At 42.1% G+C, this 12,630-nt stretch overlaps 1 protein-coding gene across 5 annotated transcripts in view; it reads right to left on the bottom strand.

Moving 5' to 3' along the window:
- SPTBN1 (spectrin beta, non-erythrocytic 1) overlaps positions 1–12,630 on the bottom strand; it is a 138,416-nt gene that overhangs the window by 77,345 nt on the left and 48,441 nt on the right. Inside the window, exon 1 of one of the 5 annotated variants that reach the window (XM_009902065.2) lies at positions 4,162–4,694. The exons of the other annotated variants lie outside the window; for them this stretch is intronic. Within the exon in view, the coding sequence (XP_009900367.2) occupies positions 4,162–4,270 (109 nt within the window). The 5' untranslated portion in view covers positions 4,271–4,694. Of the gene's footprint in view, positions 1–4,161; positions 4,695–12,630 lie in introns of those variants that run through there. 5 annotated transcript variants of the gene reach the window in all.

The following is a 12,630-nucleotide window of genomic DNA, read 5'->3' as shown; positions in this document are numbered from 1 at the left end:
AATATTATCAAAGGAGATTACCATTGACCACTTAAAACTGTGTATCTCTTTATGCCAAAAGAACACACATCAAACTTCTTGGGTCACTGCAGGTGAAAGGATTACACGGCCAAGGAGCTCCCCCACCCAAAGGGACTGATATCACAGCAAGTTTTTTGCCTCAGATATCCCAGATACTCATACAATTGCATTTCGTTTTCCAGTGCAAGGAGTGCTGTGTAGCCACAGTCAAGTCTTCCATTCCCATAAACCAGTTTAGAATGGACCTAAAGGCAAGCTAAATGCCTCTGATGGGAAGGACCTTTCTTTTCTACAGGCTTATTCCAGTGGTCACTACATCAGGTGTCAAGTTTTTCAAGCGGTATTATTTCTCGCATGGCTCAAAAGGAGTAATATGATAAAGGTGCTTCCACCTGGGCAGCCTACTCCTCAAAACACATCAGGCTTTCACTAAAATTTCCAATCTGAATATACAAAATCAAAATGCCCCACACAGCAAGGCACACCACAGAGCTCCTCTGAAAGCTGGCTTTCCGCTGCAGATTTATCAGGAGTACAAATCTAGCTCAGCCCCATCCCCCAGGATTTTACATTCATAATTACTGCTGGAAATTTCACACTTCAGGCACAGCCTCAGAGCTGAGACCAAACTTTCCAAACACACTGCCGGAGCTGATAAAGTGACCAAACTAGTAAATTCCAGGACTGTCAATAAATCCCATGCTGTCCTGTTAACCAGGTGGGAAGAAGCCCGCAAGCAGTGATGATAGCTGCTTCCCTGCGGCACTGACACTCCTGCCTTGCTGTGGAAGGTGATACAGCAGCAGGGATCTCCTTCCAAATTCCTGGCTTGCATTAATTTCTTTCTGCCAACTCCTACAGCCATGCCAAGCCAATCCACAGGATCTGGTCCTGTTCACATAGCACAGGAGACAGCCTTGGTTTATAACATGTCTGGTTTGCTTTTCATTTAATTCCTTGACTAAGCAGGACAAATTTTCTGTATTGACATACACTGCGCAAGGCATTTTCCACAAACAAGTTTTGGGGTTCTGTCTTTGCTTGCAGAGAGCTACTCCAGCCCTGCAATATGATCCCCTTCCTACTGAACAAGTGGCCATGAGAACTAAAACTCCACACCTAGGTTCACAATGATAGCAACCACAGATACTCTCACTTATCATTCCAGGACCAGGAGAACTAACCATAATAAGAACTTACTGAACCTTAATAAAGGAAACAGAACTTGCCAAAGCACTTTTCTCCCCACACCTGCACTGACATTCTATCAAGGACTGAGTGTGCCGAACTTCTGGATTGTTACGCACGAGGCTTAAGGGTTTCTTTTTGACACAAAGGCAGCCTTGATTCGCTGCTAGCAGTCTCTTCTGCCACATCCTGCTTCATTCCGGCCCATCAAGGCAAACAGGAGCTTCAAGGTGACCCTTCCTAGGTGCAGAAGAAGCCAGTCTGGTCCCTTCTATGTAGTCCCACAACTCACCCCACTGAGAGAAGGGCTAGAAAATCTGCTTTAAATGCCAAGCTGAATAACAAGAGTTTCCTTACAATGATCACTTCAAGGCATTTAGAAGAGGTGGAATGTAGGAGTGCCTTGGTAATCACTTGTGATCTGAACTGGCTTTGTCCCTAGCATTTTAGGGTAGAATTAGGTTGGCTCCTCTCTTCTGTGAAGTTGGCAGTGTCTAATATAGTCTACCCTAGGAAAGAGGAGATCAGAGTTGTGCTCTACACACTGCTGATTCACACCCCTGCTTCACACAGGGCCTGAGCACTTGCTCTGTTAGTCAAAACAATATGCTCCCAAGTGCTTTTTTTGAGGAAAACTCAAAACCTTCAATAGATCTATGCAGTACCTCTATAATACTAGACTGTATCTAGTGCAAAGCTGTAGACTCACATGAAAACTCTGGGAACTGTGAAGAATTCCTACTGCAGCCAAGAAGGGTGAAACCACAAAAGACAAGGTGGCAGGAAAACTTCAAATGGTACATTTTACCAGTAAGCAAAGGAGGTCTGAAACAAATCTGTTCTTACTTGTTTGTATAGTTTCAAAAGCAAAAATGGTGATAAATTTCATAATTGAAAACCATTACATGTATTCACCCTAACCTTGATGGGTCTAAGTCTGGATCCACTGAGCAATGCCCAGTGCCACAGAACACTGTTTTCACCAGAGCCTTCTAGCAAGAAGACAAGAGACATCTCAACATTTTACAACTGCAAATTACTGGCTTTTTAGATGTTCTTCAAACAAAAACCCATTAAAGCAAGGGAAGACACCTTCTCTGCCAGCAGAGCTAAGCCACTCCCTTTACAGCATGCAGTATTTTGCATGTTATGCAGCATTTCACGGAGTATCTAGTGCCTAATTTAAAACATTTCCTGTACCTAAATTCCACCCGGAACAAGATCGTTGGCAGTACTATTTTTCAAGCCTGTATTCCTTCTCTCCAACGAGTAAACAGCTCTGGGATGGTTTACTGCAAAAGTTCCTCCTTTCAATTACAGGAGAATCACTGCGTTTTCTCTTTGTGAGAGGAAATTGCAGTACATTCAGGGAGATTATTGCAAGTTTTTTGGAAGTTTGTTGGTTTGTGGTGTTTTGGTTTGTTTTGGGGTTGTTTTTTTTAATTGACACAGTGCATTCCACTGAAGGGAAAACTTTCTGCACTTTCAACACTGTCTGCTTTCCTCTTTGAATATGATGTAAACACACAGATAATGGATTCCTGAAGCAATGACCCTGAAAATGATAAAATCTGCCTTCTTTAGACTGCTAACCTCACCAGCAAAGAAAGAGATGTGACCAGGTGTTGTTTTTTTTCCCTCCACAAGTGTACTTCATTCTTTTAAAAACAAATACCACAGCCTAAGATCTGACAGATATCCAAGATAAAACCTCTAGCGAATTCCCTCCTGTGTTTGCAAGGTCAGAGCTTGGATTTTCCATGCTTTGCCTGAGGAATGTCTGTATTCCCAGTGTTTAAGATGCTGTCATTTTATCTGACTGTATCCAGTAAGCAACCATTACTGTGAGCTAGTTTACAAGATAAACAAAGTACTATGAATGAAAGATATTTTTTCCTTCCCTCCTTGAGCCAGCAAATAAGAAAACTTTTTGCCCTAACCAGGCTCTTCCTCCCTCTCTGACAGAAACCACAGGACCACACTTGTGGCACAGACCAGAATAAAATAAGAAACGTGCACAGAAAGGATGAACTTCACAGTACTCAGGCTGCTCCAGGATTATTTACTGAGTCACATGGATCTAGAGGAGGAGGTGGTTTGGGTCAAAAATCCTTTTTTACTTTGAAACTGCTATGCTAGAGTTCATTCATCACTGGGACATGCCTTACACAGAGAAACAGCAGAGCTTGTTTTGCTACATTTGAGGCTGGGCACAATCCTCCTCCACTGCCCTGCTAATAATCTGGGTTTCTAGCACGGGTCAGAGGCCTTGCCTTATCCTTTACAGGACCATTTCCCAACAGAAACGTCTGTTTTCTCACACAGACAGAGAATTTAATGGAAAACATTAGACATTCTTCCTCTCTGAAAGCAGAGTGATACAAAATGAAGACAATTTGGAATGTTTAACTGTATGAAAGCTTTCTTGGAGATCTTCTACAACACGAGCAAACTAATTTATTTGGAAATTACGCAACTGGCTTTCATTTAGAGAAGTTAAGCCACCCGCTGTTACAGGAGGTACACAGAGGGTCAGAAAAGGCTCTCCTACTGCAAATGACACCCAAAGTCAGGATTTTATGATTAATTTCCAGAGGTACAACTGTATTTTATTTAAAGATAAAATAAATAGGAAGATCACTGCCTCACTCCCCCTTATTGTTCTCAGCAACTTGGTCTTACTTAGTCCTGATCTGTAATGCTGAGTGGCTCTGAGGTTGGACATGGATCTTAACACTGTGTAAATCTAAGGACACCTTCAGAGAGATAAAAGCCACATGGTATCTCTAAAAAAACACAAAGCTTTTTCCCACACCACCACTTTTGGCCTCTCTCATTAGCACTTTGATGCAATGAGAACAAGCCCAGACTAATATGTTTATGGGAATCATATCATGGCAACATCTACAAAAAAACAAACCAAACCAAAAACCACCACCTGCACAGGCTTACCTTGTAGCTGCTTGAATCTTCCTTCTAACTGGTTATAGTTATACGGCACCTGAGCTGCATAACCTGGGGACAACGGCCCAGGCATACTGGTTGATTTTTGTAATTCCATTTACAGGTAACACAGGGATACGATGAACTGCAGCATAAAGGAACCACAGGTTTCTCTACCAGACATCCACGTAAATCCCAGTTTCCTCAGTAGTTTGGCTTCAGTCCCCAAAGAAAATGCTCTCACTGAGCCCTAAGTAAATAACAGCTTCGGTTCAAAATCCAGCAGTGTGGGTTGGCGGTGAGTTGTCTGTAACGGATTCAAACTTAAAGCACCACGAGGGTTTTTCCCCTGCTCCACTACATGCAACTATCGAGTGCTCCAATCTCGTTTCAAATGCTTGCCTGGCTCTGGCGAAACGAAATCAGATAAAAAAGGCAGCCTGCGATTCAGCCCAAAGTAAAAGCATGGAGCCACGCGCTGCCGTCCTTGCCAGCGATTCCAGGAGCCGCGCACACCTCAGACCTTTCTGCTGGTTTGTAATATAATCAGCAACCGCCTGGGCGCGGGCTGATGTCACTTGATTACCATACAGCACCGTGGAGGAAACGAAGGCTGTACCAAGGGCGAAGGGGCGGCAGAGCAGGGAAAGAGCAGGGCAGCTCATGCAAGGCTGTAGAGTTCTTCCGCTGGGGGCAGCCCACATTGCCCTGGGCCCCAGAGGACAAGGTGGCAGCAGGGTCCCCAGCCCTCCGCTCCCAATGTGCCGCCGTGGCCGCAGCAGACAGTGGTATCTTCCTGAGCAAAGCTGGTGGAATTACAATCTTTTGTTAAGAGCCTCATGTAACGGAAAAGTCTCAGATTACTATCAGATGAAAAGGAGGGCGCTTTTCTTTATTTATCTGCAAGGCTGTTCACTTGAAAAAGTAACACATGCACACAGAAGCTCTCATTCAGTATTTAGCAACGGACGCAGAAAGATGTATGCTTCAGCACACTGAGAACAAGCGAAGGCTTTGTGAAAAGGTTCGTTAAACAGCCAATTCCTGTCGCTTCAGTTTATGTTACTTGTCAATATTGAGGATTTTGACATCTCCTGTGTAACGTGGCTCCTTGCCCATTTATCAGTGCACTGGGTATTACTGGAAGATAAATGGTTGTCTGGGCTATGCACTGGAGGGCTGTAACATAAATAAGGATGCTTTGCCTGTGATTGGCACCTTAATACCCCGCTGTAAGACAAATGTGCATAGCAGCAGCAGCAGGGCTAGGGACTAGAAGTCAGTTTCTGTAGATGGTATTAGGCAAAGGATGTCAGTTTTCCCTCAGGGGCAGGAGCTTCTAGCCCTCATGAACCAGTGAAATTAAAAGGTCAATTCCATATGCATAGTCTCAGTATGTAATAATTGCTTCATTTTTAAAGCTGCAGATAACATTCACACAAATGCTTTCTCTTTTTTTTTTTCTTCTCTTGAACTTTGAAATTCCTTTCCAGTGGAATCCATGTTCTCTTCTCCTCCCACTCTGTCCCCTCATTAAACATTTCAAAATGTTGCCTTTGTTTTGTTACTGTTGTTTCACAAGTTTTTAGTCATATAGTAATTTCTGTGAGGGCAATTTCTGTGGGAGAAGCTCAGTCCCCATCCCACTGACTCGCTGCCCTATCTCCCGCAGGCATAGGCGGAAATCCAACCAGCCACTACCAGCAAACCAGAGAGCAAATGTGCAAGAGGTCCCACCACAAATGCTGATAATTTAGGGAGAAGTGATGGAAGTCAACACCTCTCATCTAAAACTGGGGCTTCCAAAAACATGTGGACTGTTCAAAATGCCTAGCACATTGCTCTCAAAGTCATAAATAAAGCCATAAATATTTCAAGTGTAACTACACAGTTTTACTTAAAACAATGTAGTCCTAGTCCAGAGTTTCTTACTATATTGACACACAAGGGCTTTTACTTTTACTTTTAGTTACTTAATTTATTTACTTTATTTACTTTTATTTCAATGGAACCTTTTCTATCAATATAGCTGTATTTACACAAGATTTTTAGTATTATAGCAGATGTCAAGTAGAGCCTAAAACATTTGTGAAAGTTTGCCTTCAATCCTTACAACATTTGGCCATTAAAGAGTATTCAGATGCCCAAGACAGTTTCCAGTGCCAGGTTAAAAAGTGAGTGTCCACAGAGGCAGATAAAATGCTGTTGTACAGAAGTCCAAGGTACTGCAGGCTTGTGCCCTAAAAGCATGTTTGTGAGGTGCAAAGGGGATCCAAGGAAGCACCTGCACTTGTCACAGCAGCAGGCAGGATGCTGCTTTCCCCAAGAACAATGCACTGGCGTGGCACAGCAAGTCCGTATTCCTGCTAAACCTTCCCCTGATGGTCTTTGTACAGCCAGCTGTCCCTCCAGAACACAGCAGGGACCTAAATGTAACAGTCGTGGCCATGAGATTTCCAGGCTGGGATGGAAGGGTAGAAATGCAACACAAAAATCTAAAAGGCTCCTAAGTTTACAGGACAGAGCCTGATAAACTGAGCCATTAAGAGACAAATGTGAACTCCCTCAGTGCTCCAGGAGCACATTTCACCTAGCACTCAAGTACAGGCTTATTTCCATCACCAGCTTTTCATGCAGATTTGTACCAATAGCAGCGTTTGCCTGCACTGCTTGACCTATGTTATAATTAAATGAAGCCCTTCCCCTGGGGAGCAGGCAGGCAGCCAGGCCCTACCTGCAGGCATATCAGCTCATGACTGTCCCACCTTCAGCAAACAGGTGTTGCTATGCAAGCTCAGAAGGCAAAACTAAAGTCCAAGTGACTTGCAGGAGAGCTGGAGCATTTTTAACATCATGAAGGCCATAAATCAGAAGCCAGGAACTTTTTCCCAGCTGAATGTTTTCCCAACACCTTTGGCAGGCAACACATTAATGTACACAGCCTTCATTAAAAACATTAAAAAGCAAAGTATTACAAAAGTAAAACATTAAAAATAATCATTTGGCTTTGATCTATAAAAACATAGACTGGCTTTCCCCACCTCATCCTAAAACATAAATTTTACAAGAATTTACACTTCAGATTGTTCCCTGTGGGAAAACTAAATCTGCTAAGATTAAGATTCCCAAGAAATACTGAACAAAAGCTGAGGTTTGAGGGCTTTTTTGTCCATCTCCCCTCTTTATCTTCCTATTTCTGGCCTACCCAGCAGCACTAAATGTCACCTTAAAAATAGAAGAAATTGCAACAGGTATGGAGTAGTGCAGCCTACACAGTGAGTAGGGGGAAAGCTAAAGGAAAAAGGAAGAATCTGTGTTCAAACTGAGTTTACTTTATTCGAGGTTTAAAAAACAGAGACAAAAAATCCTAATACATAGTGAAGAACTCACTGTGAAATACTGACCTCATTTTAGCTGCCATCCAGGTTGGCATTTCAGCTGAACAACAGGTCCCCAAGCAACAGATGTGACAGACTTTGTTAATGAAGGTATCAGCTCCTGAGGCTGGCCCTGATGGCCGGGTGCTGCTGACTCATCTTCCAAGGCATTACTGCAGCTTTGCTGGGCCTCTGGCATACATTTTGAAGGCTTCATTTCACAGGTTGGTGGTAATTCAGTAGAAAATCCAAAGCAAAATGGGGATCTGTCTGTGAAACACTACACCACATGTAGCAAGGCTTCTTCAAAACAGGCATCTTGCCAGGCCCCAGTTTTATTTGAGTCCCATCAATCCTAACACATTCACTTGCTGTCGACTCCAAGTTAGTAAACCTGAGACCTGTTTACTGCTGCCGGGTATCAAATGCATAGAATCCAGCACAAGGCTCTAACATGCAAAGCTCTCTTTTATATCTGGTTTCTACTAATTTTCTCTGTTTCTCTTCAACAGACTAACCCCTTGGCAGCACTAATTAGAAAATATATTATGGAGGGGAATTAATGTTTTAAAGGTCATTGATAACTTTTACAATCATAGAATCAACCATTACCTAACCGTACCAAGTCTGGTGCTGAACCATGTCCCTCTTGTCCTAAATACCTTCAGAGATGGGGATTTAACCACCTCCCTGGGGAGCCTGTTCCAGTGTTTGTTAACTCTTTCCATGAAGCATTTTCTTCTAATATCCAACCAAAACCTCCCCTAGCACAACTTGAGGCCATTTCCTCTCATCCTGTTACTTGTTTCTAGGGCAAGGAGACTAACCCCATCATTGCTACAACCTCCTTTCAGGGAGGTATAGAGACTGAAAAGGTCTCCACTGAGCCTCCTTTTCTCCAGGCTATACAATCCCAGTTCTCTCAGCCACTCCTCAGAAGACCTGGTCCAAGTGTAACTTACCAAATCAACACAGCTTGTAATTCATCACTGATTACAGCAATGGAGAAAAATAAGGTGCAAATCATATATTAAATTAGTACATTGGGAAGAGAGGGGTTTATTGCATGTTTTTTCTCTCCCTCTACATTTTGATCTCACTGTTCTCCCTTAGCTGTGAAAAAAATTGTGCTCATATTCTGTGAATTGTACCTCTCCCATGGTACTTCACTGGTAATGATGGCATGCATTATTTGTGTACTTGTTAAAAGTCAATAAAAACGCAAATGATTAACCACTTAACCATAATGCAACTCAGTTAACATTATCAGAGCTTTGCAAAGCTTCAAGAATAACAAGAGGTTGATTATAGTAATACTGTGAATGCACAAGTAATATCTAGAGGCAGGCGCTTAGCTCACAACAGAAAAGGATGTCTTAGGATCTGTCTTTGCATGGTCCTGAAAACTGCTGCCAAAGTGAATGGGTTCCCTCCACAGAGGACAAAACTAATGCTTCTTTAGAAGAAACTAATGCTAGATCTAGTAAAATTACCATCCAAATTCCTGATTTTTAATGTGTCTAAGTTTGAACTAAATTATTGCTTTCTTAAGCCAAAAGAAATCACTTCAGAAAAACTCAGGGAATCCTCAAAGAAAGCATAGACGCAAAACCCTCTGAGAAAATACTGGTCAAGGATCCAGTTCATAACTTGTTCAAAGAAAATAACTGGTAAGTGTGCAATGGAATTGGAATAGTTAACAATTCTCCATCAAACCACACTATATTCCACCAGTAAAGTGAATTAATATCAGCTGGCAATATAGTATCAGCAACAGAGATAGCACATGCAGTGGGGTGGACTCAGTGTCCAAAAAAAGGGACACCTTCAAAACACATTTGCTTAACCAAGAAAGCTATGCACAGAATGTTCCCTAGGTACCATAAAACAAATGTGTGCTCTGTACTGTTGTGTTCTGAGGGAAAGATGCGATTTTACAACTCCAGGAGAGGCGACTGTCTGTCTAATGGGAAGCAGAATGCACTCTACAGCTGCAGTAATTACAAATCAGGTTAATCATCACCCTGGCCTTTCCTCTTTACTCTTATTTGTTCTTGTAAATTCTCTAGTTGGTGACTAACTAGAACAAAATTATAAGATTAAAAAAAGGATGATTTATTAATCTAAAATGCCACAGAAATCACATAACATTTGCTTTTCTCCTTAAAGAGGGTAAAGTTCTTACACATCCCCTTGCACCACAGTTCTAAATGTGTCTGCCTTCCTCAGCTTCTGCTGATACTACACACTACAACCAGAATCTCTCCCTATACAGAGCAAGAAAAGATGGGGTTTTGTTCTAGAGTGTAACATGAAACAGGCATTTTTATCATATTTGATAATTTGCCTAACATAATCCTGAGGAGCTAGCTGTTTTCCCTTCAGTTCACACCTAAGATGCTGGAACACCGAGAGAAGCAGCCCACACACTAAGTAGAAATTAGCATGCCAACTTAATTACCTCTTCTGCAGGTACTAGTGGGAACCGAACCATTCATCTCACAAACTTGCCATTTCCTGCAGTACTTAGTAACTGTCTCAGAAGAAGGTGAAACAAATACAATCAAAACAAGAGAGCTTTTCCAAAGTAAGAGTTCCATTTCAGAAAGTATTCCAATTTTTCTCTTTAAAGGGGATTTTAGGTCATTGGCAACTAACAAAGTATTGGTCCTCCAAGTTCCTTCCAGGTATACTTTGTGTGATTCATGTGGCCCTGGGAGCACCCATGCAATCAAAAGGCAAGGGGAAGAGGCAGATGAAAAGCAAAAGCCAAAGATTTTTATTACAGAAAGGTATGTTCACATTTTCCTTCTGCCATGTCCAGGCTGGCCTTCCAGCAGCTCCACACTGAGTCCCAGGCAGAAGCCAGCTCTGGCCTCCAGATGCACCTGTAGATTGTGATGTCTGAGACCAAAGCAGCACAAAACCTTTGGGAATCTTGTCACAAATCAGGACAGAATATCAATTTATTACTGAAACTGGGTCAGTTCCACCTGGTTTCGGGGTTTCGATTTACACAAGTCCCAGTTTAACAGGAAAGTTGACATCACTTTTGTAACAGTGTGTCCTTGCTAACTGCAATAGTGGAACACTTGCCAGGACAGCCCACGGAAAACAGCTATAGGAGGCACTGAAGTAATGATTTGTGTGGGGCTGTATTCAAGCCTAAGTGGATTCTTCTGAAATGTACTGCTGCCCATACCCCACGAGCTCATCAAAGCAGAGCCATCATCCCTGAAAAACCTTAACTACATTCACGGTGTTTGTTTGTGGCCCCTCAAATGCACTTGGTTTGCTTTCTGACTTCGATGAAAAACCCTTACAAATCTCTTAAAACCAAGCACAAAATCGCTTCCCGATTTTCATTCAGAAAATTCTTGTATGGGTTTTAATGTGCTTTTTTAGAAACTAGAATTCTTTTCATTGTCTTTCCCTCCTTTCCTCCCCTATCTCAATGGCATCTAGGTTTATATGTAGGAGAGCAATAGAGAGATTCCCAGCCTCCTTTTTCTGTTCTTCCTTTTGCAGGGTTTTCTCTTTTTTCCATTTTGACCATGAGCACAGAAGATGCAGTGCCGCTACACCACGATCACTCAATCATGAAAATTCAATCTTCCGCTGCTCCTGAACAAAATGGAAATTGGTTGAAAACAACAGGTGGAACATGCTGATCCTTTACAAATCTCCATAAGCCAGAGCATTTATTTCTACTATTTCTCTTGCTTTGCAGAGCTAGAACAGAAAGCATATACACTAGCAAATACAATCCAGCTGTGTCCAGTCACATTCATGTGTGGCCACTTTAAGGGAGAGAAAAAGAAAGTACCTCTTCATTATGCCAGTTGTGTAACTGAGGGAGCTAAATTAGAAGCTTCCGAGGTTAACTGGGGTCCCTGCAGAATTTTGTATCTCTTACACCCAAGTAACAAAGTTCCAGAAAAGCTGAAGTAGTAAAGGTTTGTGCTGAGCCTATTGTTCAACCAAAATGGAAGAGAAGGAAAATGTCGGGGGGGACAAGGGGGGGAAATGTTGGAAGGGTTGGAGTGGGTTTTTTGTTTAAAAACACAAGCTGAAGGTTCATGTTGTTTTCTAAAACTGTTAGGAAGAATGCCAGAAACTAAAAACTGGAACTTGGAAGTGGATTTTCATTATCTTCTCTACTTGTCTGGTCCTCATCCCTCTTCCTGTTCTTTTTGCCTTTTCCCCATCAAGGCAATTGGTCTCAAGGCAAGATGGGTTTATATGTCTCCAGGGTATTAACTCAAGATAAGAATCAAAGCTCTGATCCAAGAGAATGAGTTCATCACTAATCTTTCCCCATTAGAACAATGCCAAGGTTAACAGAAATTGGGAAACATTTTTTAATTCTGCATTGAATTCCACTTTGCAGAATGCTCTGCTAGACATTATTTACACTTCAGGGAGTGCTTTCATGCAGTATCCAAGCAACAAATATAAGGAAAAATGCAAAGCACACTGCAGATTTGGCTGAATAAAATAAAATAACTATAGAAACATCACTAGTTAGATGCTGAAGACATGTTCTCCTCTGCATACACATTTTTTTGTGCAAAGACTTCTTTTAAAGTACAGACTCATGACTTGGTTTTGCAATGCATCCACAGCCAAGTTCATTCCTGGTACAAGTCCTAATTTAAAAAATAGTAATAAAATATTTCCATGAAATCCTTCCCACTAAGATGACTCAGCAAAGTATGTAAGAATAGTCTGATTACTTCAGTGAAGGCTCCTGTGGCTTCTCTGCATTAAATACCCCTAAAACATTGATCCCAACAGTCTCCAGGTTTCCCATGACAAGCCACTATGGGTCACAATCCCAGCTGATGGAAGTCAGCATGGTCTCACAGAACCCAAGAAAGAATGCCAAGATATACCAGCTGACAATCTGGCTGGCAGGTCTCCTCCTAAAGCATGAACTTCAGCACAATTTTAACCCAGTTCTACTATTGTGCCTGGCTCAGCTCTCACTAACTACATGGAAGGTACTTCACAGAGAGTAGTTTTCCTTTCCTTGAGCAGCTGGTGCAGCCAGAGTGTTTTACTCCACAAATTCCGCCCTGTCTCTTCATGCTTCAGCTGA

The sequence above is a fragment of the Dryobates pubescens genome, chromosome 3, assembly GCF_014839835.1.
Source record: "Dryobates pubescens isolate bDryPub1 chromosome 3, bDryPub1.pri, whole genome shotgun sequence".
Taxonomy (NCBI): domain Eukaryota; kingdom Metazoa; phylum Chordata; class Aves; order Piciformes; family Picidae; genus Dryobates; species Dryobates pubescens.
Note: the sequence above shows the minus strand (reverse complement) of the source record. Positions and strands in the feature narration are given on the sequence as shown.